At 35.2% G+C, this 23284-nt stretch overlaps 1 protein-coding gene across 6 annotated transcripts in view; it reads left to right on the top strand.

Moving 5' to 3' along the window:
• LRRC49 (leucine rich repeat containing 49) overlaps positions 1-23284 on the top strand; it is a 163296-nt gene that overhangs the window by 116671 nt on the left and 23341 nt on the right. For all 6 annotated transcript variants that reach the window (XM_032342599.1, XM_032342601.1, XM_032342602.1 and 3 more), the window contains 2 exons: positions 2192-2355; positions 15705-15942. In XM_032342599.1, the coding sequence (XP_032198490.1) occupies positions 2192-2355; positions 15705-15942 (402 nt within the window). The remainder of the gene's footprint in view (positions 1-2191; positions 2356-15704; positions 15943-23284) is intronic.

Below are 23284 nucleotides of genomic sequence, written 5' to 3' on the forward strand. Positions count from 1 at the left end.
TAGAGCCCTTATGTGGCCCCCTGGTGAGCCAGTGACCAACCCTCATCTGACCCCAGGCTGTAATCCTATTTTAAAATATGTCTCCTCTTCCTGGCCTCAGTAAAAATATCCATTCTCTTAATCAACCTGGTGTTGATCTAATTTCAATAAACCAAATAAAGGAAGCTTAAGTTTGGGGTGAGTATTGGAAAGTGTTTGTATTTTCAGAGTATCTTATAAATTTGCTAAGAGACTCAGTGGTATAAAGATATTGTGTATCTCTTTTTATAAGCACAACTATATCTCATTAAGAATATTTCTGCCAACTCCCAGTCAGCCAGAATACCAAATGCGTGGAGTCAACTTTATAGCCATCTGCCATTAACTTACTGCCCCTGGCTCTTTCATAGTGGCCTGGTGCTGAGTAAAAGTGACACTACTTGGGTTGAGAATTGGGTTGTACCATTTATCAATGAATACCTAAAATAGAGTTCCTTAAGGTAAGATGCTCTTTAGTATAGATTTGGGAGAAAAATTTCTTACAGTAAAATAGCAGATTCTACTTGCTTTAGATAAGGAAGACCTACATAAAATGTCCAAAAGTTTCAGAAGTATATGCATATTAAGTATAACCCATATAACGATACAGAGAAATTTGAAATAACAAGCAAGCAATAGAAAAGGAATCCATGCTAAAAACAGTTTTAAACACAGAAACAGAACTTTAAAAAAATTTTTAGTTTTAATTAAGCTTTGTCGTCACTTTTCATTCCTACCCAATGCCATTTTTCCTTGCTAGAATTTTAGGTTATCCAAATATAGGCAGAGAGATGGAATTAAAAATTTATTCTGCATGTATAAAGGCACTGAGGAAACAGGCAAAGAATTTTCCTAACAGCCCTCCCTGATTCCCGAGGCAGTAGGTGTGGAAGGGTCAGTATCACACAGCTGATCTGTCATTGGATGGGTGCTCTCAGTACAGAGGGAAGGGAAGATGTTTATCCTCAGCACTCTAACCACACTGACATGCCATTTAAAGATGTTAACTCTTAATAATGGACACTTTGCCAGATTATTGATTATTTTCCTTATCAATTTATATAAGCTGAGCAGAAACATTTCAACCTTGTACATTTTCTTTCAGTACTCTAGATCTGCTTTTCTCAACAAGTTTCTGTGAGAGAATGGAGCCCCAATACCCTACCTAAGTCAGTGGTTCTCACAGCGAGGTCCAAGGAGCAATAGCCTTAGGGAGCTTTTAGAAATCCATGAGAGACTATGGACTCTGAAAAACAATCTGAGAGTTTTGAAGGGGCGGTGGGTGGGAGGTTGGGGGAACCAGGTGGTGGGTATTGAAGAGGGCACGGATTGCATGGAGCACTGGGTGTGGTGCAAAAACAATGAATACTATTATGCTGAAGATAAATTTTAAAAATTAAAAAAATAGCTGGTAATTGATGATTGAAAAAAAAAAAAAGAAATGCAAATTCTCAAGCTCCACCTCAAACACAATAAATTAGGATGGGGTGAGAACTAGCAACTGGTGTTTTCATAAGTTCTCCAGGTAATTTGAGGCACACTAAAGTCTGAAAAACACTATCCCAAGGCACCCATTGCATGTAATGAATTAACTTCTTTGGTATTCATCTGGGATGCTACTAGTTGCCTAGAAATATTTCAACCTAGTACAATTTCTTTTAGTAGTCTATATGTAATTTTAGTTTTCAGACCTTGTAATTCATGCTGTGAAGCGTGGAACATGGATCAATCCCTCTTCTTCTCCCCACCTCTCAACCAAGATTATTCCATCGTACTAGTCTGAATTATTGGGTAGGAAAATTAAAATATTATTAGTTTTCTTCTTGCTATGTTTAAACACAAAGGCATATAAATTTCTTTCAAATTAAAATCTTAGATAACAGGTGTGAGAATTTCTGTCAAACTTTTAGATAGTGAATGTTCATATTTTCAATGAGAATAATCATTGTTTGTGTGTGAATTTTTCTCTTTAAGTGTGATAGACCACTGTTAAGGTGTTTGAATGCACAGGGTAAATAAAGGCCACTTGTATTTTAGAGTACCTATTTGTAGCTGCTTTTAAGGAATATACTCCTTTTAAAAATCTAAGTGGTATAAACAACAGGCTTCAGGGATACCATCCTGCTACAAAAATTGCATTATATAATTCTTGTCACACTGAACTTTTTCATAGGAGAAGAAAAGGTTAACAATTAACAACGTAGCTCGAAAGTGGGACTTGCAACAGAATCGAATACCCAATATTGCTCCAAATCAAGATAGAAAAGTTTCTGACTCTCCTCAGGACCCCTCTCAGCTCCATGGAAGCACCGTCTCCGCATTTCCAGAGGAAACAGGGTATGCAATGGTATTCTTTCCAGGTACTAGTGTCTTCGGAGAACCGAATTTGGAGCAGAAATGGGAAACCATTTCACATACAATTATTTAGAAATAGTTTTCTTATGAAAACCTTCTGAGATTAGAAGTTTAAATTTAAAAGTGAAGACAGAAACGCTGGAAATATAAATTGACCCCTAATTAAAACACCCTTCCATGGTTTCCTGTTTTTCAGAGGAAAAAAATATCTAGATTATTTAACGTAGCCTAGGAGGATCTATTTCATCCCATCCTATCAGCCACTGTTGCCATGCTGCATCAGTGGCTTGCAGGTCAGTTACTCCCTACCTCAGAGCCTTTCTCCTGCAAACAGTCATCTTGTCCCTGCCACTACTTTCCTCCCCCTCCCTAGCCGATGCCAGTCCGAAGGTCTTGAAGTTAAGCCTCACAATCCTCTGAAAAGCCTTCCCCAACTACCTCCTGCAGACTTGGCTAGATCGGCTAGATCAAATACCTCTTATCTCTCAGTACTGTGGACTTCCCCTTCTCAGCACTTACCATAGCCATAATTAAATAACTAGTGGATAATTAGTTTCATATCTGTCTTCCCCACTGGAGTGTAAGCTTGAAGAGGAAAAGAATCCTGATTCTGTTTCTTGATTGTCTTGCTCTCTTTCATGTCTCCAGCAGCCAGCACAAAACCTTATTCCTAACTCGTAGTAATTAAGCAATTTTGGCATAAAATTTAAATAATTACTCTAGCTGGACTCTATACTATCTATCTATTCCAGTGGCTCACAGCCTCTTCTACAACGTATGTGTCGCATAATCCATAGCCCCTGGTTTCTGAGCAAATCTGAGTACACTATGAAGAACTTTCTCTTCCTCTTAAGAAAGCATATTGGAATCAAGTAAATGAGAGAGATAAAGCTTAAAAATGTATAGTTTATAATTTTAAAAACATAATTTATATATTTATATAATTTAAAACAAAATCTAAAAATCAAAGATAGAATGCATTTCAGTTTTGTTTCATTTGATGAAACTCCATTATCTAATGACCTTAACCAAATTCTGAAGCACACTTCATACTAAATGTAGCTTTTCTTTCAAGTTTTCAGATCATAGTTTTTAAACTTTTCATATATGAAGAATGTCATGAAGAAAATAATGAGGCATTACACTAATAATTTGGAAGTTCTCTTGGAGTTAAAGAATGTGACATATATTTAGGCAAATACACTTCAAAAATTTTCATTATAGGATTAATTTATATTGATCAGTGTACTTCCTTCAGCTCACTTGGGTATTGTATCCACATGTCAAACTTCTCAGCTCTTTGAGCTAGCAAAATAAAGTTAAAAGAAGAGAAATTTTAATTAAGTGATAATTTATATAACAAATATATATATTATTCTTATATTGCCCTAGAGCTTTATTTAATATCATTTTACTTGGTCAGAACTATAACACTTTAAAAAGTTAAAACTTTAAGCTCTGAGCTTTAGATTTATGAAATACTATACAAGTCAGTTTCTGACTACTTTTTCTAAAAAACATTTTTCCTATCTTCCTTAAGAAGTTTTCTTATATCCAATCTTATCCAAATAATTTTATACATTATATTCTAAAATTTTAATAAGGTTTTAAAAGTTCATCCTTTCTATATCAACTTTATTTTTATACATAGTGTTAGGTAAGAGTCTAACTTGATTTTATTTCAGTTCAATTTGGTAATAGCATTTTTAATTAAAGTATTCTCTTTTTTAATGAGAATGTCATTTTCATCTTAAATTACATTCCTGTAAATATTTGGATAGATTCTAGAGGTTTTTTTTAAAGATTTATTTATTGGAGAGAGAGAGAGAGCATGAGTGGGAGGGGCAGAGGGAGAGGGAGAATCTCAAGCAGACTTTATTCTAAGCACAGAGCGGGATGCAGGACTCAATTTCAGGACCTTGATATCATGACCCGAGCTGAAATCAAGAGCTGGATGCTCAACAAACTGAGTCACCCAGGCAACCCCATTTCTGGACTTTCTATTCCATTTCACTAATCTATTTATCCATTTTAATGACAATACCGAAACTGCTTGATTGTAGTGGTTTCATAGTAAGTCTTAATATCTATGTAGGGGAAATCTGCTTTCATCATTCAAAGTTTTAATTCTCACACACTTGTTCTTCCATATGACCTTTAAAATCATTTCATCTACTGATACAACATTCTACGTTAATTATACTTCAGTGAACAATTATTTAATTAAATGGAAATGCTAAGAATTATATCTAAATGACATTTAAGTTATTCATTTCAGAAGTATTGACATTCTTAAGATAATAAATCATCACTTTAAAAACCATGGTATATCTCCATTTTTTCAGGTCTTGTTTGATATCCAGAGGGAGCTAATTAGGGAAGTGTTGAAAGATTGAAGGAAAATTCTGAGGAAATAAATGAGGTTAGAGACCATGAAATTGCAGCAACTATAGTCATAATTGTTGAATGATATTCCTGGAGCACAGAGTAGGTATAACAGTAGAGAAGCTCTATGTTTGTTAAAGAGTAAGGAGGAAAAGGATCAAAGGTAAAGAATTAAAAATTCAACTAAAATGATAAAAGAAAGATATGATGGGTCATATGGTCTATGCTAGAATTTTAAAGTATTAAAAAATAGAAGGCTGCCATCAAAAGAAATGAAATCTGCCATTTGCGACGACGTGGATGGAACTAGAGGGTATCATGCTTAGCGAAATAAGTCAATCGGAAAAAGACAACTATCATATGATATCTCTGATATGAGGAAGTGGAGATGCACCATGGGGGTTTAAGGGGGTAGGAGAAGAATAAATGAAACAAGATGGGATTGGGAGGGAGACAAACCATAAGTGACTCTTAATCTCACAAAACAAACTGAGGGTTGCTGGGGGGAGGGGGGTTGGCAGAAGTGGGGTGGGTTGTGGACATTGGGGAGGTTATGTGCTATGGTGAGTGCTGTGAAGTGTGTAAACCTGGCGTTTCACAGACCTGTACCCCTGGGGATAAAAATATATGTTTATAAAAAATTTAAAAAGTTAAAAAAAATAGAAGGCTGCCAACAAATGAGGAGAAAATTTAGTATTTCTGAAACTGGAAGTCTAAATGAAGTTGAAGACGAGAAGCATATGAAGGAGTGAGTTGAAATAGTGGGTACTTATGATCAGAGTTAAGTTTTGGGAGTTAAAGATTTTGAAGGTGGAACATATCTAAGAGCAATTAGGAGGCCATTATTGTGGCTGGTTTGGGTTGTTAGAGAAGAGTAGAAGTTAAGAGTCATCAGAGAGAGATCATTTGAAGCTGTTATTGTAGAGATTGAAGTTAGTGATGGTAGAGCTGGGTGTAGAACCAGGAGCCAGTGTATTCAACAGTCATCGGCCTTCTGTCCTTCCAGCCTAAGTCATTCATTCTATGCTCTTGTTACAGGGCCGTTCACTGTTCATGTCTTACTAGGGTTGGCAGCTACAGTGAGTGCAGAAGTGTCTTTGTTTATTAATTGGCAAAACGATCTCTGATAGGTATGGATTGTAGTTAATATGATCTTCTCAACACTTTGAACTTTTTAGGCAGCTTATGGCCAAAAATTCTGTGACCCTCTAAAATAATTTAAACTTATAGAGTCTTCACTTTTATGGTCTCAAAACAAGCATTCAGTTCCAAAAGAAAGAGGAAGTATCTGTTAGTGAAAATTGTTATGCCTTGTAGTTACTGCCAAGAGTTTCAGAATTTTTATTAGAAGTTCCACAAAGTCAAAGGCCTTTTAAGCAAGAAGAACAAAGGAAGAGTTTGGGAGAGATGGGAAAAGTGATGTGTGGGTTCAGTAGAGAGGATGTTGAGAACAGTAATGAATCATTGGAAAGGGATCCACAATTTCTGGCAAAAGATTTATTTTTTACTGATGTAAGTTCAAAGTGCCATGGAGACACCATTACATTATCTTGGTCTGATCCTTTTAATGACTTAAAACTATGACATCAAGGAGACAAAGATGATATTTGAAGCCAGAAAAGTAAAACTATAAAGACAGCAAATTATTAGTAAAACGTTAATGCAAAATTATTAATAACTTCTGGTGGTAATAGATAATTTCTTCAGCTTAGTTTCAATAGTCTGATTCATGTAAAATCTCTTACATCAGAAAGATAGAAGTATTTCTAAAAGAGCTGATTATACCTTGTACGTGTATATACCTGGGACTCTTAGTGGAGTGTCCAGACTGACTTCTTGAACTTTTAAGTTCTTATTTTATACTTGAACTCTCCACACCATTTGGCATAGATGACACTCTTCATCTTGAAAAGCTCTTTGCATTGATTTTTCTGATAGCATATTCACCTGATTTTCCTTTTACTTATATGGCTGCTGTTTTTTTGTTTGTTTGTTTGTTTGTTTTTTTAAATAATATCTTGCTAACTCCTTTTCAACCAAATCTCTAGCTGTATATTATGCTTTCTTTTATTGGTAACTTTTGTAATTTACTATAATTAAATCTCTATTTCTTGTTCCCTTGTGCAAGATGAGTCTACCCTTTACTTCTCCCACATTTTTGCATTGCAACTTTCTCTGAGCTATATTTTTCTGGTTTCCCTAGTGATTTCTTTATTGAAGAGTTTATTAATTTCCATACACTTGTGAATTTTCCAGATTTCTCTCTGTTATAGATTTCTAGTTTTATTCATTGTTTTCAGAGATGTTTTATGTGAGACTTGTTTTGTGGCTTAACATATAGTCTATTCTGAAGAATGTTCCACACACACTTGAGAAGAACGAAAATTCTAATGTCATTGAGTAGAGTCTTCTATATATGTTAGATCTAGTTGATTTATAGTGCTCTTGAAGTCCTCTATTTCCTTATTGATTTTTCTGTCTAGTTATTCTATCTATTATTGCAAGTACGGTATTAAAATCTCCAACTATGATTGCAGAACTGTTGCTCCCTTCAATTCTGTCAGTTCTTGCTTTATATATTTTAGACGTTAAGTGCAGTATGTCTATAACTGTCACACCTTCCTGATGGATTGACTCTTTTATCAATGTAAAATGTCCTTCTATGTCTCTTATAACATTATTTGACACAAAGTCTCTTTCGTCTGATATTAACAGCCACTCTAGCTCTTTTGGTTATCATTTGCATGGAATATCTTTCTTCATCCTTCCAATTTTAATCTGGTTGTGTCTTTTATTCTTGTAGACAGCATATAGTTGAGTCTTGTTTTTGAATCCATACTGCTAATAACCGCCTTTTAATTGGAGAATTTTATCTATCAAATAATGATAAGAAAGCACTTAATTCTGTCATTTTGCTCTTTGATTTCTGTCATATAAAGTTTTTGTTCCTCAATTCCTCTACTACTTTTTTTTGTGTTCAAGGACTTTTTAGTGTGCCATTGTGATTCTCTTCTCATTCCTTTTACTGTATCTACTTCTTAGCTATTGTCTCAGTTGTTACCCTGGGGATTACAGTTAACATCTTAATTAATAATATAAGTTAATAATAATAATAGGTTTGCATTAAACCAACCTAGTTGCAATAATATATAAAAACTTTGCTCCTATATAGTTTCACTATGTTTATGTTATTATTGTTGCAAATTTCATCTTTATACATTATGTATACCTTAATATAGATTTATAATTATTATTTTATACATTTATCTATTCAATCATATAGAGAAAAAGAAGATTTACCAGTCAAAAATAGTTATACTGGATTTTATATTTACCTATGTAATTACCTTTCCTAGTATTCTTCATATGGCTTTGAGTTACTCTCTAGTGTCCTTTTATTCCAATCTAAGTGACTACGTTAGCATTTCTTATAGGGCAGGTGTACTAGCAATGAACTCTCACAGCTTTTGTTTATCTGGGAATGTCTTAATTTTTCCATTTCAAAAAAGTGCAGCTTTGCTGGATACAGAATTCTTGGTTGCAAGTTTTTTCTTTCAGCACTATAAATATGGCATCCGGCTGTCTTCTGCCCTCCCTGGTTTCTGATGAGAAATTGGCTGTTGTTGTCACTTCTCCTTTGCTATTTCAAGATTCTCCTTGTCTTTGCCTTTCATCTATTGGAGATGACTGCTTACGAAAGAACTTAACAAAGCCCTTATTCCCCCAACCATCTCCTTCCCCAGCCTCTTTTTTCCCCTCAGGCTTTTTGCTCTGTCTGTTGTTTGTCTTATGTGGTGCACCTAATACACTTTCATGTTCAAATGTTTTCAACAAACGTCACCTAAGAAGCCACCACTGCCTACGGCAAGCTCTGAGGCATTTGAAACAAAGGCAGGCTCTTTAGTTGATCCTTTAGGGAACCACTAGACATGTCAAAACATACAACCCCAAGTTTTTTAGAATAAAATATGTATTGCTCTTCTGGAACCTACATGAAGAAAATGGCTGCCCTCTTCAAAACCACCACTGAGCTGGGGAATACGGGATGTTAACAGGGTAAGTCACAGTGTGCAGAACTTTCTTATTGAAATTTGGCATCTTTTTTCTTTGCTACACATTTCTCTGGTTGGCTTAAATTTTTTGTTAGATTCCAGAGTTGTGAAAAAGTTGACTCTGACAGCTTTTGCTAGCATATTTATTGCTTTTGTGGAGGAAATGACCTGTAGAGTTCCCTATTCTACCATTTTCCCTGATTGGAACCCCAATTTTGCTATATTCTATGAGCTATACTTTCCCATTTCAATTTTAATATTATTTATTTCTTTTCTATAGCCATAACATTGTCAATTGCTAGTTTCTAAAATTGAAAACTAGTAACAGTGTTTAAGTTTCTGTGATTATGTAACTGTCTTACTTGAGCATTAAGTAGTATACTATAGTTATATTTCATTTTCTGCTTCCTAAACCATTCAAGGGAAATACTCTTAGCATCAAATTCAAATGGCTCCCTCTTCACCACACTTCAAAACATACTACACTTCAAAACATACTACACTTCAGTTTGCTTCCCATTTGAGCCATGCTTTTCTTACATAGTTTGTTTTTATCTGGAGTTTCAGATTGTCTGTCTGACTTTGTTTTTGTCTGGAATTTCAGATTGCCTGTCTCAGTTGCCTTTATTATTGTTGTTGTTGTTATTAATTAAACAAAGAAATTTGTGCACCTTCTCGTTTATCTATTGAATGGAATTTATCCTTCTTGAAGCCTGCTATCAGCCTGACCTAATGTAGTCTTATTATTTCCTTTTGGACCATTGTTTACAGTTTATTATTTTACTTTGTTTTATTTTATTTATTATTTTACATCATATTACTAATAGCTTGTACTTGCCTTGTATCTTTCTAATATCCTCAAGTACTTCTGTCCTCAGCCTTCTAGGTGGTAGAGTTACTCAGATTTTAGTCTTGAGCCTTCTTTTCACTCTCTGCTTTCCCCTCAAGCAATCTCATAATGTCTTTGCCCTTAAATAACATTTGTATTTTGAAGATACCATATATATATATGGTATATATATTGGTATATATATATCTTCTTTTTTATGGTTTACCCATGTGGGTTGTATTTAAGCAAAAACAATCCTGTACTACATTGAGATTATTAAAAATCCTCCCATTTTGTCTTCCTAAAGATTTAAAATTTGGCTTTTCATATTTTAGTTTTTATTATACTTGGAATTGATTTTCAAGTTTGAGATTGAGGTCTAATTTGTTAGTTTTTCTCCTGTAGGAATAACCAGTTGCCCTACTGCTACATATTGAGTATTCTTTTCTTCTCCCACTGATCTGCAATGCCACTCGGCTGTGTTATTGACAGTGGGAGAAATAGGAGGTAGGGTCCTTTTACAGATCTTCAATTAAAGCCCCTGTATTTAGTCTTACTTCCACTCCCGTCTTCTATCATATCTGTTCTTTCCTTTCCAAAAATCCTAATCGGCAGTTTGGCTATCATCTTTATTCTTGTCCCTAGTGCATATTCCAAGCGATAACTTCCTTTGTTTTTCTTCATCTTTCAGCATTCTTTACTTTCCAGCTTACAGAAATTTACTGAAGCTTCTTACAGCAGATTGTCCATCCCCTACCCCCAGATGTTATACTTGGCTTTTGTGGGTTTGCATCAGAATTACTTCAGTGGGGTTTTAGAGGGAGATTTCAAACACATGTGTTCAGTTTTTGTGCTAGGTTATCTGAAAGTACACAGTGAAATGTTTTAAATTTTAGAAGTTGTGTTACTATATTCTCTGTCTTTTTAAAAATATAATTAAATTTCATCTTTCTAAAATGATATAAGCCTTACTTTTTCTGAAGGTAGAAAGCTAAAGGGTCACAAAGTCCCTTCCTGAGGGTTTCAGTTTGTTTTTTAATACTACATAAGTTTTTCCATTTTCAACAATCCCATTTATAGTCTTTAGTTTTTCATAATGCAAAAAAAGTGGCTAATTCTTGTGTTAGAGTGTCTGTGACCTTTGGCTTATGGGTGTGTAACTAAATGCCTGGAAACAAGTATCCGTGAAAAAATTATGGGCACATAAAGAGAGGAAATTCTGTAAAACTTTGGTATATCCCATTAATGATTTCACTTTTCACTGTACTTGGGACAGCTCTACAGTAAAACGACATATTGCAGATTTCTTTCCCCTGCCAGAAATGGGAAAGTACTTGGTGTAATGTTTTCTTTGCTTACATTGGATGCATGCAGTGAAGCTGGTTTATTTTTGGTCATTTCCTGTCTATGAAGACTGTGGTACTTTAGCCAACACTACCATAATAAAATATAATGCTTAAAATGAATTTCCACACCTATGAATGTTGTAATAGAAATTCATAAAATACCTTATTATAGGAATCAGCACCACTTATTCATTGGGAAAAGAATCTTCCGAAATATTTTAAGTCCTTCTGTTCTAGCTTGTTATAGAAAGCCTAAAGATTTTTAACAACACACCAAAAAACCCTGTAATCCTCTGAAATACTGTCTTTTTCTTCCATCTAGGCATTTAAGAGTATATTCTTTTTTTTTACCCTGGCTTTCAGGAACTCATTACTTTATTGCATTAAATTAATTACCTGCCTTTTCATAGAGTCCTATATTAATCAAGAAGGCATAGAATATTTTTCTGACTCATTCTATATAAAGATCAAGTTGATTAAATGAATATATGTACTTGTAATGGACCACTTGATTGTGAAGGTCTTGAAGAGAATTCCCATTTGATGGCAGACTGCCTACTGTTCTAAAAATATTTGAGGTGGGAAATATAATGGAAATGTATTGGGCTTCATGGGAAAAGAAATTTTAAAACACAGATCCGCCATAGAAGAATGCCACATTTCTCAGAATGTTAATTTAGAGTAGACAGGGGTTGAAAACAACTTGGTCCAGTCGCCTCCTCTAAAAACTTGAGCCACATTCGGTTCTTTGCTCTCCTTTATTCCCCAATATCAGTCACTAAGCTCTGCTTTTATTTTTTCTTAAACATGTTATATCTATGTTCTCTTCTTTTACTACTAATATATTGAGCTGAGCATGAGATACGGTTTTGAATATTTCTAGTCTATAACAACCTTGAAAAAATATGTATTTTAATCACCATTTAAGTACAAGAAACTGAAACTACAAAGAAACTAGATAGCTGGCTCCCCAAGTGCTCTATTTATCACTGGCAGATCTGGGATCTGAACTAAGGTCTGTCTCATGTTCTTGCCCATTCCATTTCCACCACCATGACCTCCTCTCTCTAGTCCACATTATAGCACAGCTTTTCCTACTAATCTCTCTCCAGCCCGCCTCTCCCTGCTACATCTTCCACAAAGCTGGCCAACTTATCTCTCCGAGGTGGATCCTTGAGGATCAAGAAATGTCTTGTTCATCTTTGTAACCAGCATCAACACTTCGCTTCATGCATGGCACATTGAAGGTGCTTAAAAATGTGCATCAAATATGGCCCCATTACCTTTTTATTTTGCTCTTTTATTGCTTTTTCTGCTTCTCAACTTTATAGCATAAAATCTGATTTTTCAGCTTCATCTTCAGCTATGACTCTTCCATGTGTTTCAGTGTTTTAGCCATATTGAAATTGTTCGTACCTGAAATATGTTTTATGTAATTAGGCTTCTATTGCTTTCTTCATTTAGTTTTTCTTACCTGAAGCTTGCTTGCTTCCTTCTACTTCTGGTGATATTCTACTGTTCCTCTTTGAAGGCCCAGTTCAAATACTACCTCCTTTTGAAAACTGACTTCTCCCCACTAGAAAAGTTCCTTCCTCTGTATTCTCATAGTATATTATTTAAATACTCATTATATGTAACTGAGCATATTGTATTACAATTAATATATATATTTGTCTTGTTCTCTACCCTTCATTCATATTGGGTCCTCTTTAAGGGCCAGGAAATCTTGATTTATTTATCTTTATATCCCCAGTGCCTGTCATAATACCTGACACATAGTAAGTTCTACAGATAAACCTATTTGTTTAAGAGAGGTTGAGGTCATTTCAGTTTAATTATATTTCATGTGTTTCTTAAATTAATTGCAGAGCATGATTAGAGCAATTGTATTTCTAGGACTATAGCCCTATAAAAGTGAGGAAAAGTTTTGATACACTCAGTTGTATGTGATTGTTGTATGGAATGTCCTTATCAATACAGATGAATTAGTTTCCTATGCCAGAATCCTTAGCAGTGCCCTGTGTATAATGGACTTTCAGGAAATGTTTGCTGAATAAATGAACAAATGAAATAATATGTATGTATGTATGTATGGCTGCACACACAGGGAAAACTAGAGAGACAATCCCCAACATACAAACATTTTTAGTAAACTTTCCAAGTAATTTTTTATGCAAATCAGAGCATACCTTCCCCGAAGAACAGGTTCCTCTACTCTATATTGGCCAGAGTTTGAGGCAAAACTCAAGCCTCATTCAGAAAATAACTGAAATGGGTTAGCTATTATGTGACCTGTTTAACAGGTGCTACATTTCCTGTTTGGAAAGATGAATCTTTCTGTAGCCCAGAAAACCCACCATTTGTTTTTTACAGAATGCCCATGTGAAATCTTTAAAGGTTAGAGATGATTTCTGCTTTCTTTTGTAAACGTATTACTATTTTGCTGAGTTTAGGCTTATTTATTATTTCACTTATTTTCCCAATAGTTTGCTTGAGAAAACTTTATGCAAAATAAATAATCCCTTTTTGATGAAAGACTTTTATCTTGGAGTTTATATATCATATGGAGAAGAAAAAGAAAGACAAGACACTTCCAAAGGATTTATTCATAGCTCTGATTCCCTATCATTTTTACATTAAAATGAAGTTGGTTTGGTGGGTATCATGGTCAGTAGGCATCACTGTATCAACTAGCTAGGGTTTTCGTGTGTTTGATTCTTGACCTTATTTCTTCATTATTTGCCTTTGCCTCACCTGAGAAAACCTGGCTAACCATTATAAACTGTATCTGTATCACTGATTCTGTCCCTTTGCCCAAACCACAGCTTATACTCAGAACACCCTTCTTAAGATTCAATAGGTGGTCATGAAAAACTTCATAATTATCTCACTTCCTTAATTCTTTCAAGAAATATTTACTGAACATAACATGTGCTAGGAGCTGTGCTAGATGCTGGATCTACTAATGCGACAAAGTTGGAGTGCTCGAGGATCACAGTGTTTGGTGAGAAATAGACAAACAGGTAATCACCATACAGCATGCTAAGTGCTATAACAGGGGTATGCACTCTTCAGCAAGCTTTCTCTATTTCAGTGGCAGTGAAATAGAACTCTGATCCTTTATCTTATTCCAGAAATGACTGTGTGCTTTACGTAGCTCAACACAAAGCTATCATACAAAGTACAATATAAGGAACTCTTAATTCTGTCTTATTTTCCTTCTGTTATCAGCTTTTACCTATATAGGATTATAGGTTATTCAAATACTACCGCTCGTTGAATGTCTAACTACTGTCACATAATCATTTTCTTAAGCACTAGTCTGGCAAAAATAAAGACTCTCTGTATTTTCTTGGTTAGCATAGTCACTTCAAATTGACTATTATTACCCAGCTTGTCATTGTATACACAGATGTGTTACAGGTTAACTGGTGCCTCCGACAGAAGTGCACATTGTCCAGTAAAACGTAGTAAAACAACAAGGTAATCGTTTGTCAGTCTTCTCCTCCAATATCAACAATATAAAAAATTTGAAGATCTTTAGTAATTCATTTATTTAACACACATTGTGGAAAGCCCATTACTAGGCCCCAGAGATGAGGAAATAATAGTCTTTAGCCTCAAGGAATTCACTGATAGAGAAGACAAATTGTAAACATATAATTATGATGTAGTAAGAGAAGTAATGTATTGGAGGAATATATAAAAGTTCACAGGAGCACAAAGGAAGGCAAAGTACTAACATTAGTAAGGGCAAATAAATACCACTAGGAAGCAAAAATAGCAGAATGAAAACGTGAAGAACAAAAGCAAGCACTGTTTGAATTTTAAGATTGGAAAATAAATAGTTATGTCTCTGTTCACAAATCAGAAAAATTGAGTTGGATTGAGCTATTTCTTTTCTTCTCTGGCTATCATTTGGGTACCTTTTGCAGAAAATGTGGCCCCTGCTTTGGAAATAGCAACAGTTATCATTTTCAGCAGAGTATGTGAAGTGATTTTGTGTATATGTGTGTGTGTGTGTATACTTATGTAGAGAGAGAGATTAGTGAATTATTTCTCATCATTTTTAATTTCAAAATGGAGAAGAAATTTTTATTAATTTTACTTCTTGTAATTGTAGTATACAATTGAAAATGTCAGACAACATTGAGGTTTTAAAAAATAGGAAGTTGAAGTTACCCCTTAATCTATCTTCTGAGAGGTATACTATTGTTAACAGTAATTATGTGTCTTCCCAAGTGTTTATAAATATATTTTTATATTATATGGTTCTTAATATAGAAATAGTCTTTGGTAAAATGCAGGGTTTTTTCTACTAGAGAGTGGAATACTTTATAGATTAAAAAAACATATTTGTACTAACATGAAAAGATATCCCCCCAAAAAAGGTATCCATGATATACTAAATTGATTGTTTTAAAACTAAATAGGATATCCATTACCTTTAATTGATATAAATAATTTGGGTTTAAATTGGTCTTTTTTTGTTCACATGTGCCTCTTTTTTAATTAAAATGTGTAACTAGAAGAATACAAAACTTCCCAATATCCTATTGAAATTTAATCTTTGGTGTTCTGGGTTTAGTTATTGAATCAAAAAAAAAAAAAAAGAAGGAATATAAAATTTCAAATACCTTTGCCAAAACGGGGTTTTATTATCTATTGTTTACTTTTCATGATAAGACTTTCATTAAAATTATATGTTGCATTTTCCAGGTCTCTGGACTCAGGACTCAACAGTACTTTACAAGGTTTATCTGTCACAGATACACACCTTGTTGAAGTGGATGGGGACACACTTTCACTGTATGGCTCAGGAGCCCTGGAATCTCTAGATCGGAACTGGAGTGTTCAAACAGCAGGAATGGTGACAACAGTGTCCTTCACTTTCATAGAATTTGATGAAATCGTCCAAGTGCTTCCCAAATTGAAGATTAAATTTCCTAATTCTCTGGTAAACATTTCCTTTAGTAGTATATTTGAATAATTCTCAGTCATGACTTGTGTGTTCAGGCCAAAGACCTGTTTTAACTTTTATTTAAGCAGTTTCTGTCTGGCAGGGAGACCAAGGTTTTGTGTTGATTTTTCTGGATCTAGGATTTAAATTAGTATTCATAAGTGGCCTTGCAGTTTTCTGTTAATATTAGAAATTATCTCTCTATCAAATGATTCTTTATGGAGTATAAAGGACTAATATAATTTTATTTGAATTCTGTGTTGCCACTTTACAAAGCATTCATTAGGACCTCACCTAATCCTATATTATGTATTCATTTATTCTACCTGGTATTAATGAGACATGTACATTTATAGATAATTTTTACAGTCATTCCCTAACAACACTTAAAATAATTTTGGTAGCTCACTTAAAATTAGTTCGAGAAGGGGAAAGTGGTTGAATAGGAAGATCCTAAGTTCACCTTGTCCTGTGGATATAGCTAGAAAACACCCACATCAGTGTAATAACCCAGAATATGACCTGAAGACTGGCAGAACAGACTGTGGCTAAATGTAAAAAGGAGGCCACATTGAAGAGGGTAGGGAAGGCAGAGACGGGTTGGAAGATAAATAGACCTGTGGAACTGTCCATGGGAGAGGAGAGAAACAGACCCGCATGGCAGACAACCAGGCATGGGGATGTGCACTGGGAAGATGAATCCCTATAACATTCGGCTCTGAAACCCAGAGTGGCCTAACTCCATGAATTCTTCCAACCAGTAGGGCTTAACACTTGGAAATTTAAAAATAAGGGAACTCAGCTCTGGGAGAGCCGGCGCACAAGAGAAAACTGAGTTCCCACCCTTAAAAGGATAGCACAGCAAACCTCTCCACTGATATACAGTATAGAAGCAGCAGTTTGAAAAATATCTGGGATATATGGGAAGGAGATTTATTTACTGGTCTCAGAAGAATATGTGCCAGAGGGGCAGGGATCTTTTGGAGACTGTTCCAAAAACAAAAGAGCTGGTGGGTGACATTTCTCTCTCCCACTCCACAGCCTACATACAGACACCTGCAGAAACTAGTACAACACCAACATTCTCCACCTACTTTGTGAACAGCATGCTCCATCCCTGCATACTTCTGTGAGCATGCCCCCTCCATCCTAGCCTGGGCAGGAGGTTTCCTGAGTTGCTGCAGGTCCCCTCCTGCAGTGGATGGATGCAGACCTTGCTGGTACCATGAGCCCTGCAACTGCACTCTCCCATAGGACCTGCCCCTCTCATATAGCCCATTCAAAGCAGTGCCACAAGCCTGGCACTGTGCAAGCAGTCCCAGAAGGGGCCAACACCACTCCAAAGTGACTCCTGCCCTGGGCAGGGGGAGCATAAACATAAAATCAATGTGTTGCACGAGCAATGGGTGGGCGCAGATACTGGGTCTGACTGAAGGCCTTGCCTACCAATGAAAACTGTTTAGGGGACAACACAGGGAAAGTGCCCGGCAGTTCAGTGCTACTTTGTCTCTGACAAACACCTGGTTTGACTCAACTCAAGCCCATGGTGGCCTCAGACTGGCCCACTAACAGCACAGGGACTAAACTCTGCCCACAACAGGCAAAGAGAGCCATTGCAGATAACTGGAATGAAGGCAAACACAGCTCAGCCACAATAGTAGGGCATGTGCAACACACATAAGAGAGACCACTGAAGTCCACTTGTTTCTGGTGAACAGAGGACATTGCTCTGCAAGGGCACTACAGGACCTCTTCGTAAGGTGACTACTTTCAAGAGCAGGGGATGGGCTGACTTTTTCAAGACACAAAAAACCCCAGACACAGAAAGTTAGACAAAATAGGAGATAGAGAAATATGTCCCAAATGAAAGAACAGGACAAAATCACAAGAGAGCTAAGTGAAATGGAGATAAGTAATGTATCTGATAGAGAATTTATAGTAATTGTCATAAAGATACTCACTGGACTTGAGAAAAGAGTGGAGGACCTCAGTGAGACCCTCAACAAAGAGATTAAAAAACATAAGAAAGGAACCAATCAGAGATGAAGAATTCAGTAATTGAAATTAAAAATACACTAAATGGAATAAATAGTAGACTAGAAGAAGCAGAAAAACAGATCAGCAATCTGGAGGAGAGAGTAGGGGAAAGCAATCAACCTGAACAGAGGAGGGAAAAATAATAATAATAAATGAAAATGGACTAAGAGAATTTAGCAACACCATCAATCATAATAAAATTCATACAGTAGAAACCCCAGAAGAGGAAGACAGAGAAAGGGGGCCAGAAAATTTATTTCAAGACATAATAGCTGAAAACTTACCAAATCTGGGAAAGAAACAGAAATCCAGATTCGGGAGTCATAGAGACCCCACAACAAAATCAACCCAAGGAGGTCCACACCAAGACACATGTGATTATAATGGCTAAGTCATGGTAAAGAGAGAATTTTGCAAGCAGCAGAAGAGAAAACAGTTACATACAAGGGATACTGGCTGATTTTTTCAGAAGAAACTTTGCAGGGCAGAAACCATGATATATTCAAAGTGCTGAAAGAAAAAGACCTGCAACCAAGAATGATCTATTCAGCAAGGCTATCATTCAGAATAGGAGAGATAAAGAAATTCCCAGACAAACAAAAATTTAAAAGAATTCATGGCCACTAAAATAGCCTTACAAGAAATGTTAAAGGGGACTCTGACTGGAAAGGAAAGACTATAAGCAGAAGTAAGAAAAGCAGGAAGCACAAAAGCAGTAAAATTAAGTATATCCATAAAAATCTGTCAAAGACTCCAAAAAAGGATGTAAAGTATGACACAATGTACCTAAAACGTGGAGGGGAGAGGAGTAAAATTTCAGTGCTTTTATAGTGGGTTCAAACTTAAGCAACCATCTACTTAATAGAGACTGCAATATGCATAAGATGTTATGTGTAAATCTAATGGTAATCACAAATCAAAAACCAGTGATGGATATGCCAAAAAAAAAAAAAAAATAGAAAGAAATCCAAGTATTTCACTAAAGAAAGTCAGCAAATCATGAGCAAAAAGAGCAAGAGAAGAAAGGAACAGGAGGAACTGCTAAAACAAACATGAAACATGCAACAAAATGCCAATTAGTACTACCCATCAATAATTGTTTTGAATGAAAATGGACTGTGCTCCAAACAGAAGATACATGGTGATTGAATGGATAAAAAAGCAAGACCTGTCTATATACTGCCTACAACAGACTCTTTTCAGACCTAAAGACAGCTGCAGATTGAAAGTGAAGGGATGGAAAAGCATTTATCATGTGAATGAAAATGAAAAGAAAGCTAGGGAAGCAATACTCATATCAGACAAAATAGACATTAGAACAACGACTGTAACAAAAGTCAGAGATACTATATAATAATAAAGGGAAAAATCCAACAAGATGTAACAGTTGTAAATATTTATCACCCAACATGGGAGCACCCAAATACATAAAGCAACTAAAAACAAACATAAAGGAAGAAATCAATAGTAGTACAATAATAGTAGGGGACTTTAAAACCCCATTTGCATCAATGGATAGATCATCCAAATGGATAATCGTCAAGGAAAAAGAGGCTTTGAAGGACACATTGGACCAGATGGATCTAACAGTATATTCGGAACATTTCATTCTAAACAGCAGAATACACATTCTTTTCAAGTGCAGATAGAACATTCTCTGGAATAGGTCACATATTAAGCCACAAAACATGTCTCAACAAATTCAGAAAGACTGTAGTCTTTTTTTTTTTTTTTCATGCATCTTTTCTGGCCACAACACTCTGTAACTAGAAATCAACCACAAGAAAAAAGCAGGAAAGAACACAAATACATGGAGGTTATATAACATGCTACTAAAAAATGAATGGGTCAACCAAGAAATGGTTTTATTTTTTTTTTATTTCCAAGAGGAAATAAAAAAATACACAGAGACAAATGAAAATGAAACACAGTGGTCCAAAATCTTTAGGAGGCAGTAAAGGCTGTTCTAAGAGAGAAGTTTAAAGCAGTACAGGCCTACCTCAGGAAGCAAGAAAAATCTCCAACAACCTGAGCTAGAAAAAGAACAAAAACCCAAAATGAATAGAAGGAAGGAAATAATAAAGATTAGAGAAAAATTAAGTGAAAAAGAAATAAAAAACAATAGAACAGATGAATGAAACCAGGAACTGGTTCTTTGAAGAAAACAACAAAATTAATAAATGTTAGCCAGATTCATGAGAGGGAGAGAGAGAGAGAGAGGACTCAAATAAAATCAGAAATGGAAGAGGAAAAATAACAGCCGAAACCACAGAAAGAACAAAGGATTATAAGAGAATATTATAAAAAAATTATATGCCAGCAAACTGGATAACCTAGGAGTAATTTATAAATTCCTAGAAACATATAAACTACCAAAACTGAATCAAGAAGAAATAGAAAATTTAAAAAGACTGATTACCCGCAGCAAAACAGTCGATAATCAAAACCTCCCAACAAACAAAAGTCCGGGATCAGACAGTTTCACAGGTGAATTCTACCAAACATTTAAAGATAAGTTAATATCTATTCTTCTCAAACTATTCCAAAAAAGTAGAAGAGGAAGGAAAGTTTCCAAATTCATCATATGAAGTGAGCATTACCCTGATACCAAAATCAGATAAAGATATACCAAAAAAGAGAGCTACAGACCAATATCTTTGATGAACATAAATGCAAAACTCATCAACAACAAAAGACTAGCAAACCAAATCCAACAATACATTAAGAAAAAAAAATCATTCACCATGATCAAGTGGGATTTAATCTCAGGATTGCAAAGATGATTCAGTATTCATAGATCAATCAACGTGATACACCACCTCAACAAGAGAGAAGATAAAAATCATAAGGTCATTTCAATAGATGCAAATAAAACATTTGACAAAGTACAACATCCACTCATGATAAAAATCCTCAACAAAGTAGTTTTAGAGGGAACATACCTCAACATAATAAAAGCCATATATGAAAACCCACAGCTAACATCATACTCAGTGGTGAAAGACTGAGAGCTTTTCCCCTGAGGTCAGAAATGAGACCAGGATGTCCACTCTTGCCACTTTTATTCACAAATATTGGAAGGCCTAGCTACCACAATTAGACAAGAAAATAAAAGGCATCCATATTGGTAAGGAAGAAGTAAAATTTTAATTGTTTGCAGAAGATATAATACTATACATAAAAAACCCAACAGAGGGGTGCCTGGATGACTCAGTTGGTTAAGAAGCTGCCTTTAGCTCAGGTCATGATTCCAGGGTCCTGAGCTTGAGCCCCACATCGGTCTCCCTGCTCAGCAGGGAGCCTACTTCTCCCTTTCCTTCTGTATGCTGCTCTGCCTACTTGTGCTCTCTATCTCTCTGTCAAATAAATAAATAAAATCTTAAAAAAAAAAGAAAGAAACCAACGGAGTCCACCAGAAACTACTAGAACTGATAAATGAATTCAGTAATGTTGAGGATACAAAATCAATATACAGAAATCCATTGCATTTCTATACACTAATAAGGAAGTAGCAAAGAAATTAAGAAAACAATCCTATTTACAATGGCATAAAAATGATAGAATATTTAGGAATAAATTTAACCAAGGAGGTGAAAGACCTGTACTCTGAAAATTAAAACATTCATGAAAGAAGTTGAAGATGACACAAAGAAATGGAAAGGTATTCTGTGCTCATGGACTGGAAGAAAAAATATTGTTAAAATGTCCCTACTACCCAAAGCAATCTACAGATTTAATGCAATCCCTATCAACATACTATCAGCATTTTTCATAGAGCTAGAACAAACAATCCTAAAATTTGCATGAAACCATTAAAAAAACCAAATAGCTAGAGTAGTCTTGAAAAAGAAGAGGTCTCACAATTGAAAAACTGGAGGTATCACAATCCCAGATTTCAAGATATACTACAAAGTTGTAGTAATCAAAACAGTGTGGTATTGGCACATAAATCAATGGAACAGAATAGAGAACATAGAAATAGTTGGTCTTTGACAAAGGAGGCAAGAATATGCAATGTGAAAAAGACAGTCTTTTCAACAAATGTTGTTGGGAAAACTAGATAGCTACATGCAAAAGAATGAAACTGGACCACTTTCTTAATGCTATAAACAAGAATAAACTCAAAAATGGATTCAGGACCTAAATGTGAGACCTGAAACCATAAAAATCCTAGAAGAGAACAAAGGCAGTAACTTAATTTACATTGGCTGAAGCAACTTCTTTCTAGATAGGTCTCTTGAGGCAAGGCAAAAATAAACTACTGGGAATACACAAATATGCTATTTATATTTATTGGGAGTAAACTGCTGGGAATACATAAAAATAAAAAGCTTCTGCACAAAAAAGGAAACAATCAACAAAACTAAAAGGCAACCTACTGAATGGGAGAAGATATTTGCAAATGACATCCAGGAAAGGGTCAGTATCCAAAATGTATAAAGAATTTATACAACCCAACACCAGATACACAAATAATCTAATTAAAAAATGGGCAGAAGACATGAACAGACATTTCTCCAAAGACAAGCAGATGGCCAATAGACACATGAAAAGATGCTCAACATTACTCATCAGCAGGGAAATGCAATCAAAAACACAATGAGATATCACCTCACACCTGTCAGAATGGCTAAAATCAAAAAGACAAGAAACAAAGGTGTTGGCTAGGATGTGAGGAAAAAGGAATGAAGGCTTGTGCAGGGCTGGTGGGAATGCAAATTTGGAGCCACTGTGCGAGGAAGTATGGAGAATTCTCCAAAAGTTAAAAATAGAACCATTCTACTATCTAGAATTGCACTACTAGGTATTTACTCAAAGAATATGAAGAGACTAATTTGAAAAGATATATGCATTGCTATATTTATTGCAGCATTATTTATAATAGCCATACTATGGAAACAGTCCAAGTGTCCATCCACAGATGAATGGATAAAGAAGATGTCAGTCCACAGAAGAATGGATGTGTGTGTGTGTGTGTTAAAAATGGCAAGATTTCTTTCTTTTTATGACTGAATAATACTCTACTGTGTGGAGTATTATTATATATATCACATTATATAATATATATATATCACATAATATAGTATATATATTATTATATATATCACATATATAAGGATTTATGTGATATATATAAAGGCAAAAAAAGACTCTTAACTATAGAGAACAAACATGGCTACCAGAGAGGTGAAAGGGATTGTGAGTGCTCTTACTGTGATGGGCACTGAGTAATGTACAGAATTGTTGAATCACTGTATTGTACACCTCAATCTAATATAATACTGTATGTTAGCTATACTAG

The sequence above is a fragment of the Mustela erminea genome, chromosome 5 (genome assembly GCF_009829155.1).
Source record: "Mustela erminea isolate mMusErm1 chromosome 5, mMusErm1.Pri, whole genome shotgun sequence".
Classification (NCBI taxonomy): domain Eukaryota; kingdom Metazoa; phylum Chordata; class Mammalia; order Carnivora; family Mustelidae; genus Mustela; species Mustela erminea.